This window comes from Pieris brassicae, chromosome 9 (assembly GCF_905147105.1).
Source record: "Pieris brassicae chromosome 9, ilPieBrab1.1, whole genome shotgun sequence".
Classification (NCBI taxonomy): domain Eukaryota; kingdom Metazoa; phylum Arthropoda; class Insecta; order Lepidoptera; family Pieridae; genus Pieris; species Pieris brassicae.
In genome coordinates, this window is record NC_059673.1 from 11984612 (window position 1) to 12003970 (window position 19359).

The 19359-nt window shown below is 34.1% G+C and overlaps 1 protein-coding gene across 2 annotated transcripts in view; it reads left to right on the forward strand.

The window, feature by feature from the left end:
• LOC123713998 (interference hedgehog-like) overlaps positions 1 to 19359 on the forward strand; it is a 95933-nt gene that overhangs the window by 53346 nt on the left and 23228 nt on the right. For both annotated transcript variants that reach the window (XM_045667972.1, XM_045667973.1), the window contains exons 7-10: positions 6177 to 6393; positions 8935 to 9065; positions 9704 to 9788; positions 10986 to 11092. In XM_045667972.1, the coding sequence (XP_045523928.1) occupies positions 6177 to 6393; positions 8935 to 9065; positions 9704 to 9788; positions 10986 to 11092 (540 nt within the window). The remainder of the gene's footprint in view (positions 1 to 6176; positions 6394 to 8934; positions 9066 to 9703; positions 9789 to 10985; positions 11093 to 19359) is intronic.

The window sequence follows — 19359 nt, forward strand, 5'->3', positions numbered from 1 at the left end:
AAACTAATAGGCAAGTAGGTGATCAGCCTTCTGTGCCTGACGCACGCCGTAAACTTTTTGGGTTTTAGGCAAGCCGGTTTCCTTACGATGCTGTGCTTCACCGTTCGAGCTAATGTTAAATGCGCACATAAAAAGAAAATCCATTGGTGCACAGCCAGGGATCGAACCTACGACCTCACGGATGGGAGACGCACGCTGAAGCCACTAGGCCAACACTGCTCTAAGTGCTCTAGTGCTCTAGTTGTAGGATTACCGAAAAAAAAACCATTCATTATTTCATGAAATGGCCAGTTAGATTTGATTGAGTCGTCTGCTTAAGGATACTTCAATAAATAATTATTAAAGCTAGATAAGTGTACTATCTCAAAGGTTGTCAACGCACCCACTAACATGCCTGTCCATTGGCAGCAGATGCCTTTTCTTGCTAATCCGTATTCCCGTTTGCCATCCTATAATAAAAAAACGTGAATAGTACAAGAACAGAAAAGTTTTGTTACGCACTTGCTTACGTCTTTATTTAAATTAAAAACATAATCGAAAAAATAGGTTTAAATATAAGACACAGTGTGTACAGGGACACAAAGGATGTACAGGGCGGTCTTAGCGCAAAAAAAATCATCCAGTTAACTTCAGTCTTTTTTGTCTAAGGCGGATTTTTGGTTTTATAAAATCCTTTTAGTTACCTTATACGAAGTCAGTCTAAAGACGAGTCTTAGATGAAGACGTTAAATGAGATCCATACATACCTTTAAGTACATATAATATGCATTATTATTTACAATAAAAATTACAATTGGTGTCACAAACCCAAGCCCAGGCCAGGCCAAAACAGGCCCAGACGTAAGAACGTCTGGGCCTCGGATTTCTGTATCTGTTCTGTAAGATAGGTTAGCCCCATCACGATAAGATAAGAGTCGCACGTTGAAGCGACTAGGCTATTGTAACTAATATTGTCCATTGTCAGATTATGTATCATAATATTAATAAACCTTATTTATTCCGTGAAATTTTAAATTTTTACAAAAGATCTAATCTAAATATAAAACAAACTCCTGTCAGTCACACGACTTATAACTCAAGATCGGCTGAAACGATGTTAGTGAATTTGTACCTTATTTGGTATTCGTATGTCATAATAAGGTATGATGCTCTTCGGGACACAAATATTTAATATAAGTGTTGGTACTGATTTATATGAAAATATCATAATATAAATGTATCGATATTAATCATGCAGGCACAGATTCTTCTCCGTTCCGAAAAATTAGAGTAGCAGAATAAATAATAAAATAACGGATATTTTATTGAATAAAAATAAACAAATTAATTAATTTTACGAATTCAAACAGCATGTTATACATGCGATGATACTCAAAGAAAAATTCGAAGGTAAGGTAGTTCTTATTCCGAGGATTCCGTTGATCCCAACCGATTTACCCTTTGAGTTCCAGCGAATTCAATTTCCGATCCGTCTTGCATTCGCCATAAAGATTAATAAGTCAAAAGGACAATTCTTGAGTGTTTGTGGTTTATATCTAGATGTTGCATGTGGCATGTTCACGTGTCGGCAAACTATCAGATTTATTTGTTCTTGCGCCGGATAACAAAACAAAAAATATTGTCATATCAGAAAGTGCTTTAACGTGCAGTTAATATTGGCGCTATAGATAAGGGGCCTAATGTGTATAACTGCCATTCGTCTTTCGCAATGGCAAGCAATAAAACATTTCTGTCTTTGCAAAAAAAGTTGTATTAATGTTATTACCTTACTCAAATTCTACATTAAGTTTAACTAGAGTTAACACGATATTATAAGACTTTTTGGCGGAACGGAGTTCGCCAGGTCAGCTAGTAATATTAATAATATAAGCCTTTATTCATACAAGATACTTAAACTAGAATATATGTGTTTAGTATTGAAAAAAATACTTATTTATTTATTGTATAAATGATCTTAATATAAAAGAACTTAGTATGGTGGAAACACAAACTGTACACATATTTAAATCATTAACATATATACTAAGGCCAATGACATATAAACTATAACATTATAACAATCAAACCATTAAAATTGCACGTAAAACGTCATAAACCAATTGAAACATTGACGCGCCATAGATAGCCGATGCAAGAAATCTGTTCTTGTCGAGAATTCACATTCGAATAAAGGAATATAGTAAACGAATATATACTTAAATATAGTTGAGTATTTAAATAGTCTCGACAACCGTGTCTGTTTGCCTTTTCCTGGCAAAGGGCACCTCCAAGTTCCACCATTAATTTCTGACCTGAGCAGTTCGGGTCCATGTACCACCTACCACGGCTCTTACTTCATCGACCCACCTTAGGAATGGTCTACCCGTTTTCCTCTTCATGTGACCTGTGTACCATTGCATTAATGACTTGCTCCATTTTGACTGTCCTCTGATGGTATGCCCACCCTACGTCCATTTGTTTTTAATCGTAATAGTTACATCTATTGTTTCTGTGTGATTTTTTTATTCTGTCTGAAAGTTTTTTCCCCACCATGTTTCTATTCATTGCATTCTGTCATGTTTCAAGTTTTTTGGTTTGTGCTTTTGTTAAGGTCCAAGTATGACAGCCGAAAGTCAATATAACACACATTAGAGTATAGGCTTCCTCCAACTGGTTCCAACTCTCTCTATCTTGAGTATTTTTGTTGCAATCTTCACCACCAACTTCTTGAAGCTTGTTAGATCTATATCTTTTTTATAATATATAGCAAACTAAATTTATCACTAAACCGTGTTTCATATTATAAATAGTATTTTAAAAATATTACATACATGTAAAGGGGTTTCCCTTAAAACATATTATAACAAATCCCTCGTATAACGCTGGCATTTCACACGTTATATTTCTGTACTGTGACATTTATAATGATTTGTACGCACCTATTTCGTTCATAACATAGTTTTAACATTCAAATTAAATCCCCTTTAACGAGTTAAACGTCAATTATTTGTACATAACACGTTAGCGCGTTAAGCGAGAATGTTTCAACAATAAGTTTCCTATAACGTGGTACCAATCTACCTTGGGAGTGATGACTTTATACCAATATTACAATTCAATATCTGAAATAGAGCTTTTATAGATCTAAAAATATAAGAAATATGAAAACATAACTTAAGATCCAGAGATGTGCGTTGAATATAAGCCGATTTGGGTCTTTATTTACCCGAGTTGTGAGCACTTGACATTTGCTAAGCGGATTGAACGAATGCAACATTTGACGATACTATTTCAAGCATTTGTGGCTTTGTGTAATGCAAGAGATAAATTTATAAGGAACTAATCCTTATTTATTACTTTGTATTTTTCATACTTCAGTGTTTTTAAATCTATTCTAGTCTAAAGGAATATTAATTTAAGTTACAGGGTAACTAAGTTCGAAAACCGTGTACCAATTTTTAAATGTTTGATGATGTTACTTGTGTTCAGATTAATAACAGCAGCTGAGTTTTATCATCGGTCATTTAGAATACGAAATTCCACCCGTATCACGTCGACGTCCGTCGTTCCACAACTGAGCGTTTTTAAGGCTGGTTTGGGCCGCGTATCACAACTATGTGGAACCAGGCCACCAATTTCCGAACCAATTCAACTTAGGGTTCTACAAGAATAGCGTACCAATTCTTAAAGGTAACGCATTCGCGAGATCTCTGGCAATGAGAGTGGCCATGAGTATTTTAACTGGTGACCCAGGAGGGTCGGATCGCTAACGGGTATGTCCCCGTTTGCCCTCAGTTGAACTATAATAAAAAGAAAACTCAAGAAAATGAAATTGTGATTGAAGCCGTGGTCCCAGTGCCGAAGTCTTTGCGCTAGTGATGGGCAAAGCCAATTACGGCCAAGCCAAACGTTCGCCAAAACTGTTCTCTATTGGCCCTAGCGCTTAAGATAGATTCCAAAAAGAAAACAATCAACCGAAAGCAAGGCTTGCGTCTTTTGTTTTTCACCGCTTAAAGTCAGCCTATCACTTAAACGACATGATCACGAATCGGTCTTAAATCATGGGTATCATGTAGGCTATTGAAAAATATTTTTACAACATGCAAAAAAAAAATTGAAAGTGTCAAGAAAACCCTTTCTCTTAAAACGAATTACCTTATACCAAAAGGTATTGATTTAGCAAACCTTTTGCCAATAGGACGCATAATAATGGCGGTAATTTTTTGACACACAATTTATCAATTGTTCCTGTATTGTATATGTAGAAAGCAAACTTGCAAGAACACTGTTGGCATCAATGGTATCGATTTCAATCGTCTGTCATTAATGCTTTGAATTACAGGAATTATTCTCGGAAATATGTTATACGCTTAATCAAAGGCATCATATATGTATGTTTCAATTCAATGTTTAAAATTAAAGGTCAGAAAAGCTTTTTGTCATCTCAGCCAATTACTTTCCGTTAGGAAGCTGTATGTCCTAAGTTTAATTTTAAAAGCACATAGAACGCTCCCGTATTATAGTAGGCTGTATTTAAGAAAGAGGAATGTTTTTCGTCGGACAGACAGTAAGTACTGACATCGCTAGACGCAATTCGCAAGCAGTTAGTATAAAAATAACGTAACTAAAAAGTGATCCAACTGAAGGGTTGTACAAGTCTTGCAAATTTAGGAGGTACCCAACCTCTTCACGTAGTCCCGACACACCCCAAAAAAGGACTCAACAAAATATAATTAGCTAAGCAATTTGCAAAACTGTCTTTGCACGTAATCAATACATTAATCGCTCAGCTTATTTCTGCAATAGTTTAAATAAAACCCTTAACTTTTATAATCTTACATACACTCGGCTCGGTACACTCAACTATAACAAAACAGAATCATTGTTAAATCCTCTAATATAAATTTTTCCTTAATCCATCTTTTTATTCACACTTTCACTTAGATTTGTTTCGTCCTTCACACATATACACAGTTACACAGTCATTATCATATATTCATATATTTATTATTTTTACAGTATCCTTGTTTTAAAACCAATTGTGTTGGATGTCTTTTTTAACTTATGTTATTTTAACGAAGAGCGAAGCACACAGGTTTCTAACTTACTAGGGAGGCTTCAATCTGAATTGTATTGTATATAGCTAAACAAATGAAGAATTTTGAATATAAATAATAAATTAAATAGGCTGCTTATATATACCCGCCCATGTACATTTAAAGGACTGCTTATGAACACACTTCACGCAGTGAGATGCTTCTGAGACCTAATACGTAGTTACACATTTCATTCATCCCTCACTCACATGCACTAATACACTCACTCATGTACTCACGCGTGTTGAAAACAGTTAAATAATCAAAAACAAAAATAAATAAAATAAAATATGTAATTAAACTACTATACTAACTTATGTATATATATATATATAAATATAGAAATTTTTAATTAAGTTTGCTATGGAGGAGCTGGAAACCCAGACTCAGGTATTTTTTATACCTCAACGGGTTTCCACATCTTACACACTGTAGTGCAAATGTACCTACTCATAATGAATAAACACATTTTTTATTTATTACATTTGACAAATTGATATCAATTAATAAAGCTTAACAAAGTTGTGTGAAAGTAAAGTGAGGTCTAATTCCCAGATTTCTATATTGTATCGTTTTGTGATTATTGTTTTTCTGAATATATAAAATAAAAAAGAAACTAAAAAAACTAAACATAACACGCCAGTATTCCGCGAGGTGTGTGCATCTCGCTCCGTTAGGAGTCGCCAGCCGTAGTCATTTGAAATTGTATAATATGCAATATATTATTAGGTCAGGGATTAATTGTATCTAATAAAACCTAACCCGATATTTATACATTAAAAAGAGTGTCTCAGTACTAAAGAAAACTTTTACCTACCCTTTTTTTTATATAACAACTCAATCCGGTAAGAAACTGGCCTGATGTTAAGTAATACCGCCGCCCATGGACACTAACATTGCCGGAAGGCTGGCAAATCTGTTGCCGATCTTTTAACAATAAGTAAGAAAAGATCTTGAAGAAGACTGAGTCTCAGTCGAATTGGTTCAGATATTCTTCAGTAAGCAGCTGGTTCCACATAATTGTGATCGCCGGCAAACACTGCCAGTTGTTGAACGACGTCCGATGATGAAACGTGTATTGATTAAAGCTTTTTTCCTCAGGGCATATACTCGTGTTCAGCGAATGGGATTCGTCGTTCTTGGAAGGCGATTTCCCTACAACCACCGCATTGGGAAGGCTCAGCTGGAAGTGTGAACGCAAGCGAAGGCGGAAGTGCGCATATTGCTTGTGGGAGACTGTATGGTCAACCACCTCCAGCAGTCCATTGGATTCTGAACGCGGAAGTCATTGAAAGTGGGAAGGGAGTTAGGGCTACTGGTATGTTAAACGAAATCTGATAATTCATATTAATTCAGCCGACTCTTTTACAATTCAGAGACGAGACATAGTATTGTCAGGTTAATAATAAAACATGAAATAACTTCTTCTTCTTATCCGGTACACTCTTGACAGAGAGGTCGTGATCGCTATGTAGTAGTGGCAATCGAAGGGGCAGATGTGATGCGCTTCACGATATTTCGTCATCGTTGCCTATTAGTGGTCATCCTGCTACACTCATTGAGTGTACCTCCTACGGCAGACTTGATCTGGTCAGTCCAACGCGTAGGTGACCTTCCGCGCGGTCTAGTGCCTTCTATCTTCCCCTGAACGACAAGGCGTTCTATGGACTGAACACCACGCTGAGATACGTGTCCAAAGAATGTAAGGATGCGAGATTGTACTGTTGATAATACACGCTGCTGCCGAGTTCTTGAAGTATCGAGACATTTGTACGAAACTCGGTCCACGAACCCCAAGGATTCTCCTCCAGCACCACATTTCCAGAGCGTCTATTTTCTGTCTTTTCACATCTCGCAAGGTCCACGTTTCGGCCGTGTACAGAAATATGGGGAATATAAGAGTATTCACGAGCCTGGTCTTAATGGCTTTTATTATATTCCTGTTTCTCCATATCTTTTGCATCTTGTCCATAGCCTTTCTTGTGATGCCCATACGTCGTTTGACCTCATCGATGCATCCGCCATTGTTTGAAATCTGAGCCCCAAGATAAATATAAGATTGGACTACGTTGCATTTCGCGATTTGAGTGACTTGAGGCGAATTATTTCTGGCACGGTCAACGCAAGTTTGCAATCCGGTATCCACCAACTGTTACATCGTCTGTCCAGTCTTCCAAGGTGATGCGCATTATGTTCCGTGTACACGTTGAATAAGAGCGGCGATATTATGCACCTCTGGCGTACGTACACTTGGATGGAAATCACCTGATATCTAGCAGGGTCTTCCACAATACCGGCCAAATCACCGAGTCGAAAGCATTGGAGAAATGACTATGGATTGAATTTCTTTTTTAGTCAAGAACTGCAAATATCATCAGAAAATTGACATAATGACTCGTAATAGTCTATAACAGAAGTGACATGGCCTATTAAATATATATGAAATCTAATCAAATTAAATATCTTTATATAATTATAATTGATTCTAATTAAATAACATATTAAAGTTAAATGCATGTTTGACACACGAAAGTCACACTCAAGGCTAAGTTTCGAATCTAAATGTTACCATGAACTTAATTTAAAGTATGATATATGTATAAAATATTTAAGATCAGCTGCTGATACTATGAAATTTGAGATTTTCATACAAAATAATACATGATTTAAATAGAGCTACATTTTTTTCTGAATCAAACTTGTTTTTCAAGTACAATTAAAGTAATCACAATGTGTCATCCACAAGTCTATTGATTTTGTGTGTTCATTGCCCGATTTGTGCGTGGCTACTTATATTTACATTCATCGATATTTTGATTTGCGGCAATAGATGGCGTAAATGACAATATTTCATCTGACAACTGATAACACACAAGCAGTCGTGGCAACTTGCCATTGTTAAAAATCACAAAACATCGTAAATGATTTTATCGCGATTGATATTATTTAAGAAGTTATATTTAATATAAATTTAATAAGGAATGTATTAATTATACAATTTATTATTACTATTTGTTAACTGAAAAAGTTGACGGCATGTGTCAAGCCCAGAGGTTATATTAACGAATTGATTTTTTTACATATTGTTCATATCATCGACGTCCGCCGTTCCACGACTGAGCGTTTTTCAAGGTAATTTTTGCCGCGCACCACCGCTATGTGGAACCAGCTGCCAACTGCCAACTGAAGTATTTCCGCGCCATTTCGACTTAGGGTCCTTTATCAAAAGAGCGTACCAATTCTTAAAAGGCCGGCAATTCACTCGCGAGCCCTCTGGCATTGAGAGTGTCCATGGGCGGCGGTATCACTTAACATCAGGTGAGCCTCCTGCCCGTTTGCCCCGTTGTATAAAAAAAATATCCATCCATATCCATAGCTTTTAAACCATACATTATGAAAAGTTGATGCTTTCCTCACTCTACTTTGAGTATCACAATACAGTGTGCAAATGCTGCTAGCATTAGAGAACTCTGCCATAGCGTTCAAACTTTGTAAATTTACTATTACTTTTTATAAGAACGGTGTTGGCTTAGTGGCTTCAGAACCTACTCTCATTCCTGAAGACGTAGGTTCGACCCGAACTGATTACCAATGGACTTTCTGCCTATGTGCGCATTTAACATTCGCTCGAACGCTGATCGTGAGGAAACCGGGCTTGCCTTAGACCCAAAAAGTCGTCGGCGTGTGTCAAGCACAGAAGGATGATCACCTACTTGTCTTTAAGATGACTAACGATCATGAAACAGGTACAGAAGCCTGCTCAGACCTAAAAAGGGAAAGCGTTACTGATTGCTAGTATTATATATTTTTTAATGATTTTTTATTTAAAAATATTAAATTTCATTAATTTTTCTTTCAGACTCGGATCTCTACATAGACCACGTTGAAAAGCGTCATGCCGGAATCGTCCAATGTTTTGCGTGCAACGAATTAGGATGCGCATACGACGCTGCCATGCTTACTGTTGTTCCTGTGCAGATATCAGAACAGGTACCTTGATGGAATTCCCCCAAAGGGGACTAATACATTTCCGCGTATTATTAATATTCCTGCATATTTTTTGCTGTTATAAGTCTAATTTTCAACACGATACTTCACAGGAATCGAAGTCGTCAGTGAAGAGGAGGTCACCTTCTTTCTTTTTTTAGAATCTCTTAATGGCAGAGGGCTCACCAGTGTCTTGCCGGAGTTTTAAGAATTACGCTATTTTCCTCTAGAGCCCTAAGTCGAATTGGTTCGGAAATACTTCAGTGGGCAGCTGTTTCCAAATAGTGGTGGTGCGTGGCCAAACCAACAACTACCTTACATAACGCTCAGTTCTGAAACGATGGTCGCCGAAGTCTTCCATGGTCCCTTTTCTTTCTTAGCGGGCTGTGGTATCAACTTCCGGTGGGGGTCTTCCCTTTGAGATACGATCTTCAACTGTTTTTTTTTGTTTTTTTGCGTCTCATAGGTTAATTTGCCTTCCCCCCTTATAATGAAAAAACAAATCACTCATAAACGATTCAAGTATATTAAGTCCATACTTTGGTTATAGCGATGTAACCAGGGACTGATTTTTTATGAATAAGGACAAAACTCTTTTATTCCTTAACGTAAACCAAATAACGAATACCAAATGTTTCTAGGATTACACAGCAGACATTCCCAAATCTATGCACATATCCCAACCTCCGAAGAAACACAACAGAAAAAACTCCAGAAAGAATAAAGGTGAGAAAAACTTTCGACTGATTTTGTAATGAATTGAATTATGTTCACTAATTTCCCTCAAGCGTCATAGCGATCTAAATCTATTTTTTAAGTTTTCTTAAAATCGTGCTAAACTGATTTTAACTTAATAAATACTATAATTCACTGCAGCGATTTTACGTACTGATTACTGTATCGCTTCAAAGTTATAGGAAAATCCTCGTGCGCATGTGCATCAACTTGTTTTATGATCTAATCCCTATTCTGCGGTTATTCGACGTGAATTCCTAACCAACCGAACGAGTCATATTAGCAATTATGCCACATGGGCGTATATGGCAGAAATTCTTATGAATATGTTTATATATTTGGATTTCATTAAATAAATATTAAAGCTAACACGTATTTCTGGAACGAGGTTATCATTTTCTAGATTATCAAAGATACTGAACTCAATCAAACTTTGAAAGAAAACAATTTTTAAATAATTATAAGTTTATAATAATACAAATAACTTTAATCCGGTTAAAAAATTGTTTTCTTTCAATGCGTAAAAGCTATATTAACCAAAGACTATGTCAATCAAACTTATTGTTATTCTAAATCCAGGATATGACAATTAGGTTAAGAGGTTTTTAATTACGCAGTCTGTTTTGCGTAATTAAAAAAGTCTGCTACAAATAGTCTGTGAATCTTGGCCTAATAATAATAATGAATAATCGCCTTGATTTAGTAATAAATTATTTTTTATCTTAATATCAAAATTATAAGCTCTATATCATATAGTTTCAGATGATGTAAGCTATTCAAATAGATGAAATAGCCATTAAGGGTTATTCATAAAAGTTCCTTTATATGTGCTTTATATATTCCAGTCAGTAAATATTGTAGTAAAATTTTATATATGTTTACCAATTTTATAACTTTTTAATTTGCTTATAAAATGGTGTGAAAGCGCCATGAATATTTATTGTACAATCCTGTGATATATCTATACAAGTTTTGCTGAATTTTTTTACATCCTTATTTGAAATATATTTTTTTAATACGAAAATTTTTCAACTATTAAGTTTATAATAATAATTTGTCTCATCCATCCAATTAATGTTTCGAGTTTAATTTTTTTATATTTTACACTTTTTCATATTTATTATACATTTATAATCATTATAATTATAATAAAATATTATTTTTAATTAATAAAAAATACGTTTACAGCGGTCCTTATAGCTCCTACTCGACCGAATGTGACAAGACTCTCTGATGAAAGAGTAATGGTTTCTTGGACACATTCGAAACACGGCCTGCCGATACGGTTTTTCAAGGTAATATAGCTTTTACATTTAAATACATCATATCCCCGATGTTCCATATGAATATTTTTTTTAATATGACGGTGAAAGTTGACAAATTCGAGTATTATGACTGTATGATAATATATTCTTAAAGCCCTTTTGTATATACAAAAAATATATTCGATTTTAAACCAAATGGTGGCTTTCATTAGTATAATACGCGAAAGAGAATTAATCTTGCTCCAGAAGACAAATCACTCCTTGTATGGAAATTGTATTTGTTTCTACAACAAACTCCCAAGCGAATAAATTAAAATCTCGAATAAAATAAAAATGTAAATAAATCAATAAAGCTTTTTGTAAATTTGACGAATATTTAATGATCCTAATCCTTGGGATTGATTTGCTCCAGTTCAAACAATTTGTACCACACAAAACTTGGCGATTAAAAAGAGTGGCGGAGAGTTTCTTGTAAGTTCTTGCGCGCTCTACACCCTTGACTTGCGCACTGGTAGTAAATGTTATTTAAGAATCTCTTTAACATCTTCTGTTGACGTTCATAAGTGTATTGGTATATATGAATAAGGTTACTTTGGGTTTCAGTTTGATCCGTTACTCATTTGCAGCTATTTAGAATTATTTCTCGAAACAAACTTGAATTAGTTTCCTATATTACACGCGCATTGTTATCCCTTTATTATTTAATGGGCTTAAGAAGAGGTCTGTCCGCCTATTAATAAATATATAAAATTAATTTACATATTTGAACGTATCAGAAAATATCTCAATTTTAATGGTTTACGCACGAACAAACAATAATTAAATTCGTTAAGGAATGTAATATAATGTAATCCCTAAGGATTATCAGAACAGTATTAATCTTAGAAATAATCTATATACACATAATTGATTTCATATTACTACACCACAATTATATTTGCAATAGACGGTAGAACAACACAGGAAGTACCCTAGCCGGAGTAAGAGTCGTTATTAAAAATAAACGAATACTTATTGTAAAGGTTCATAGCTCAAAAGGTATTCAATTTTGTATGTGCGCCATTCCTTAGATATACGAGTGTAGTTTATTGTTATATAAATAAAATTTGGATCAAGTTAATAATATGAAAACCGGGCAAAGGTTAAATTCGAAAAAACATCTAGGGACAGACTACATATTGGACGTGTTGAGCATTTATCTTCTGCCTCGTATATATATTAATTGGGACTCATTAACCATTGGATTAGCTTTTACATTTTGTTTATATTATTATTATACTTCATCTTAGTTATAGTTAGTGTTACATGTTATTTTATATTCTTTATTATTAGTTTTTTTCTTCTGGTATTTTACCCTCTGTTGGTGTTTATTTTTGTATTTTTGCATTTTTGGGTTGTCTGGAAGAAATCGCTTGTCAGCGATAAGGCCGCCCGTTGCCTAATAGCAAATGTGGCAAATGAAGTGTAAATAAATAAATATTCTGTGTGTAAACGTACATCGTATCATAACCGAATGAGCCATAATATTTAAAGAACCCGTTTCACTAGTCATTTTATTTTGCGAAACGGTCTACAGAAACGGTTCCAGATTGAGGTCTTCCATGAGACATCTAGTTATTTAAAAATATATCTTACTGTTCCCACAAAGACCAGCAACGGCACCCACAAAATTAGATTGTCCATGGGCTTCGTAAACTTTCATGGCTGACCGGCGGCCCCGAAGGCTTCTATGTTAAAAAATCCGTAGCAAATAGCTAATTGCACTCCCTTTTGAAGTGAAACTTCTTTAGAATCGTTGTGATTTCAAACCGGATGCAACGAAAAAACGACAGGTAAGAGACACAAATACAAAAATGTGTAGGATGAAGCCAGGGGAAAGAATGAGACAGAAATATACATACAATTTGTATATTATCGGTCTCTCCTCTTTGTGCCATACTTCGTAGCGTCCCCACTCCCGTCTTCTAAGCATAGTCGCCTGTAATTTGTGAGCCAGAGCGAGAGAGCAGATGTCAGTGTGTATGTATATTGCACACTGTTTAATACGTGCTTGTATTTGAGCATTTAACGTGTGTAGTGCATGTGAAAACTACGTGAGCTTACTGTACACTGTATGCGGCTGCGTATTACAGCGTTTTAGTAAGATAGCGTGGTGTGTTATTATTTAACTGTTTGTGAGTATTTTTATATCTTGTACTAAATAATAAATTTTATAAAATGCCGAAAACTAATGCCGAAATGTGTCCTCAATATCGACGCAAAAAAAATGAAATTAAAATGAAAAAAAATTCAGCAAAAAGTTCAACAGAACGTAGTCGCGAGTTTCGTGCACGTAAAAAACAATTATTGAACAATCAAAATAGATGTTCAGATATAAGTGTCAATGTGACTGATGTAATAAATGGTAAGTGTAAATATTTTTTAATCCTGTTTTAAGTATAAACTAATATATCAATGTTTTTCAATCAATAAATTTGATTTTTATTTTAAACTGATCATGGATTATATATATATATAACCTCAATACATCATGTGTCTAACCTTATTTATTTTTTTCTGTTTTAGACCACTCTCAGCAACAAAATAGTGTTCCAACGGGATATAATTTAGTAAATAATGATTGTAAGTACTAATAATTAATACTAACTTTCATCATTTAATGTTAAATAATTTAAAGAAATTTTTCAATTTAATAATAATTTTAATGAAAAAACTTAAAAAACTTAAAAATTTAATTTAAAAACATGTACCTAATTTACAATTCATGATTTAAAATATTAAAAAAAATTTAATTTAATTTAAACTTATATTCAATAATTCAATAATTCTTAAATTAACAAAATGATTTAATATTTAAATTTATAGGAAAAAAAAAACAATTTTAAGACGGATGAATATTTTTGAATGGTAAAATAAATTGTAAAAAAATTCAAAATTAAAATGATATTAAAAAAAAATAATTTAATTTTAAACTAAAGAGTGGATAATTTTTAAATGGTACATATAATTTAATAACCATATTTGAAAATAATCATTATCTTAAAATGAGTTTTTAAAATTAATTTTATATACATTTTTCGAATTTACGATGTAAAAAATTTTAGTTTTTTAAGGAATTGATTCTCAATACACAGTCGATAGATAACTCGTTACATACTTTGAATTGTTTTTTTTCAGATAACCCTCCAGTAGATGTACAGCCAGAAATTCCATACTCACGGTTTCGTCGAAATAAGTTTGCTCATAAAGAATTTAACGACAAGTTTTTAAACAATATGTTTGGTCATAAGTGCTCCGTTTGTGATCGATTGTGGTTTAAGTTAGATTTAAAATCACCACGTGCTGAAGATGAACAATTATTAAGGGTAATAGTTGAAAATTACAATACAGTTGAAGATATTTTACTGTGCAACACGTGTTACCAAGCAATTGGGAGGAAAGTGATTCCTATAATGTCTACTTATAACGGTTTTAAATATGAAAAAATACCTGAGGTTTTACCACCGCTTGACTTAATTTCGGAAAGACTTGTCTCACCACGAGTTCCATTTATGCAAATTCGACGGTTACGACATGTTCATGGGCAATATGGAATTTATGGACAAATCATTAATGTACCAGTCGAGGTAAACAATATGGTAAAACTCTTACCCCGTAATGTCGATGATGATTACTGTATTAACGTACACATTAAAAGAAAAATAATACATAGATCAAGCTATTTAATGGGACTAGTTAATAAAAGGACAATTCGTGCATGGCTTCAGTATTTGCTTCAAACTCCACTTTATTTATTTTACGATATTAAAATTGATGAAAGCTTCTTCAACAATAATAGTAATAATGAAATCGATCTAGAAGAAATGAGTGAAGATATACCGGTCGAAGAGAGTCTAACAGCACAACAGAAAACTCTACTTTGGAATGAAGATATGTATTTACGGATTGCTCCTGGAGAATATAATATTCCCAAAAGTATAATTTTTGATGAACATGCCGAAGAACTTTCTTTCCCATCGATTTATTTGGGTCATTTCCGAAAATTCAGAGAGGGAGTAAATGCAACACCGTTCGCAATAGCAACTAGCGAATTACGAAGATCAGATCGGCGTGGAGTTACTCCACATCATTTATTATATCTAGCAATGAAAATTATGAGGTTAAGAGTTCGTGACTCGCTTACGATTGCATTTAAACATGTGGGAAAAAATACTAATATTACACGGCAGCAAGTTGAGTCAGCTGACTACATTAATAATTGTATCGAAAGTAATTTAGCTTTTCTGCGCTCAATACCAAATTCAGTATGGTATTGGAGCGATCGAAAAAGAGATCTTTTTGCGATGATTCGGCAACTAGGAAAACCTACGATGTTTCTTACTTTGAGTGCCAATGAAATCGGATGGACCAATTTAATACAATTATTGTACAAATTAAAAAATAACGGTACTGAAATTTCAGCTGAACAAGCTGCGTCACTGGATTACATATCTAAGACTACACTAGTGAATGAAGATGCTGTGACCTGTGCTATCTATTTTAATAAAATAGTCAATATATTGATAACTATTCTCCAATCAAAGAAGAACAGCCCATTTGGAAATTATTATGTTGTCGACTATTTTAAACGAATTGAATTTCAGCATCGTGGTAGTCCTCATGCACATATTTTATTGTGGCTGAATGACGCTCCATCAGATCCTCTTGGTACAAACTATCAAGATACTGTAATGATGATTGATCAATTGATATCAATTTCTTCATCAGAAGCTTCTGGACATATTCGCTTGCAAAGTCACAAACATACCTTTACCTATTATAAAAAAGTACATGCCAATCAACATCAGAAATGCCGATTTAATGCTCCATTTATGCCATGTAAATCCACTACAATATTAAAACCAATGCAGAAAGATCATCCAGGATATGCTGATTACGCTAAGCGGTATAAACAAATACAAATTAATCTTGAGAACAATGATTACGAGAATATTGAAATGTTTTATGCACAAAATCATATAACTTCTGATAATGATTATTTTCATATTCTTGAAGCTGGAATTACCAGACCTAAAGTATTTTTGAAGCGACAACCTAAAGAAAAATGGCACAACCCTTTCAATCCTTTTATTCTCAATGTCTTACAATCAAATACAGATATGCAATTTATTATCGAAGAATACTCATGTGCAGCGTATGTTGTTGAATATGTCAATAAAACTAATAGGGGTATAAGTAATTTACAAAGACAAATTCATGAAATCATGGATGAAAACCCTGAGTTTGATATAGTAGAAATAACTAGAAAAATGAGTGTTAATATGCTCAACACCGTTGAATTAACAAGCCAGGAAGCAGCGTGGTACCTTCTTCGTGAACCTATGTCTAGAAGTTCAGTCTCCATAGTTTATATTCCCACCGTTTGGCCTATTGAACGACAGCGTATTAGACGAACACAAAAAGAATTAGATGAATTAAATATCGATGAAGATTCAACAAGTATTTGGAAGGAAAACTGGTTTGATAAATACGAGAAGCGGCCACAAGAAATGGAAGAATTATCACTTGCACAATTCGTTGCTAATTTTACTAAAAATTCGCAAGGTGATTATATTCGTCGAAAGCAACAACGCATCATTCGTTATAGGAATTATGACATAGCCTCAGATATAAATGAGTATAAAAGAGAAATGGTGACTTTGCATATCCCATTTCGGAATGAAGAATTCGAGATTCTTGAAGAGATGAAATTTATTAGGATTTACGACGAAAATGAAAATCAAATTCTAGAGCGACGTAAAGAGTTTGAATCTGACTTAGACATTAATAAAACTATAGAGCTATGCCGAAAACTATGTCGCGAAAATGAAGAAGCAGACGATGACGATGAGATTCATGATATTGCCACTAGATTTCCAGAAATTAATCCATTCCAAACGCTATATGACAATCCGAATTCGGATGTAAACAGTGATTTACGTCTCGCAACCCTAAATAAACTTGGTGCCATTGCAAAACGGAAAGAAAATTTAATGCCTAACGACCAATATTATGAGCTGATGAAAATGGCAAACCAACAACAAAAGGAACTTTTGATGCACGTCATTTACAATCTTCAGTTGGAAGATCCTCCTCCGCTGCAAATATTTTTTACAGGACCAGCTGGATGTGGTAAAACATTTGTTATTAAATTATTAATGGAAATTTATAATCGATATTCTGAAAGTGATGAGTTTTGTAATGCTTATATCGCTTGTGCTTCTACTGGTAAAGCTGCTGTGGCTATCAATGGGACAACAGTACACACTGCACTGAAGATAAGTCTTTCAAAGTTGCTTCCTTTATCAATTGAAGTAGCCCAACAATATAGATCACTTTTTAAATATGTTCGTGTATTGATTATCGATGAAATTAGTATGATTGGAGCCGAGTTGTTGTCCCAAATAGATTCAAGGTTAAAGCAAATCACCGGTAATTTTAAAGTCCATTTTGGTGGATTAGATATAATTTTGATTGGTGATCTACGTCAACTACCGCCAGTTCGTGCTACCCCAATTTACAAACAAATAAAACGACAAATAGCAGGTTCAACACTATGGCGAGGGTTGAAATTTTTCGAACTAAACGAAGTTATGCGACAAGCTAATCAAAGTTTTGCAACAATATTAACAAAAATTGGTAATGGACAGTTGTTAGATCAGGAAGAGCTAGATTTAATTGAGTCACGGATTTACTCTGAAGAAGAAGCTGAGAGACTTTGTCCAGACGGTATACGATTGTTTTTTAATAATCATTCAGTTGCTGAATACAACAATAAAATTTTGAATTCTATAGAAGAAAAAGTGAATTCAGAGGCAACTGATATATATATTGGATGTAGAAATGTTGAACAGCAAACTTCTATGCGTCAAAAATTACATAAAATGTCAACTATTGATACAGGAGGTTTGCCATATCAAATTACATTGGTTTTGAACAAACCATACATGATAACAACTAACATCGATGTATCAGATGGATTAGCAAATGGTGCGACGGGAAAATTAATTTTCATTGAATATAATGACAAAGGAGAGATAGGTCGTTTATGGCTAGAATTTCCAGAATCTCCAAAAATCGGAGAAAAATTGAGAAGAAAGGCAGCGGCATCAATTCAAAAAAATAATCTTCATCCACTGGCAGTACCAATAGATCGCAGAACATCATCTATACCACTAGTACCTAATAAAACCGTTATTGTAAAACGTAATCATTTCCCATTAGTCTCTGCATGTGCAATGACGATTCACAAGTCCCAGGGAGCTACTTTTGGTGAGATTGTATATGAATATGATAAATCACACGTTCAACAACTCCTGTACGTCGCATTATCACGAGTTACATCAATAAACGGCTTATATCTCGTTTCAAAAAAAAATGATAAAAAATTTTACCATGGCCGAAGAGCGTCAGTATCTACAATTGATCTACAACATGAATTTCGAAGGCTGAACTTGAATCGACTTGAGACAATTACAAATGTTTTATATGATTTCTTAAATAAAAGAAAAGGTATGTCACTGTTTACCTTTAACTGTCAAAGCTTACGAGCTCATGTACAAGATCTGCAACATGACAATATAGTGTCATCGTCAAATTTTTTAATTCTTTCGGAGACATGGATGAATAATGAAGATATTGTAGACATTCCAAATTTTAATATTGTTGTTAATTACAAAAGACCACGTACGAGGGCAGGCGGAGTAGCAATTTATCACAACGTAAATGATGGAGCCCGTGTTGTTACGCCACAAATGGATCTCAATGCACAACAGCTAGAATCATTGTCTGTTCAGCTTTCGAAAGTTGGAGAAATATGTGCCTGTGAGAGCAGAAATGACCAAGGAGATTTAATTTTGATCGTAGCAATTTACATCTTTCCCAACCAATCAATAAAATCAGTTATTGAATTTATACATGAAAATTTGATCAAATATACCCCAGAGGTATCGCGAATTCTCAAAAAGAATTATGATAAAATTCCGATGATTTTAAGTGGGGATTTTAACATAAATTTTGCATCAGATACAGCGCTTCCTTTGATTGAGTTTCTCGATACAACATTTTATTTAAAAATGTGTAACAATCGCACTCAATCAACTACAAGATCAAAAACGGTAATAGATGCAGTGTTCCAAAGATATATCAACCAAATTGAAACTAAAATATTTGTATCGTATTTTAGTTATCATAAGCCTCTTGTATCATTTGTTGAAACTGAAAATATGGAACTTGAGTAATAGATTATGTAACATATG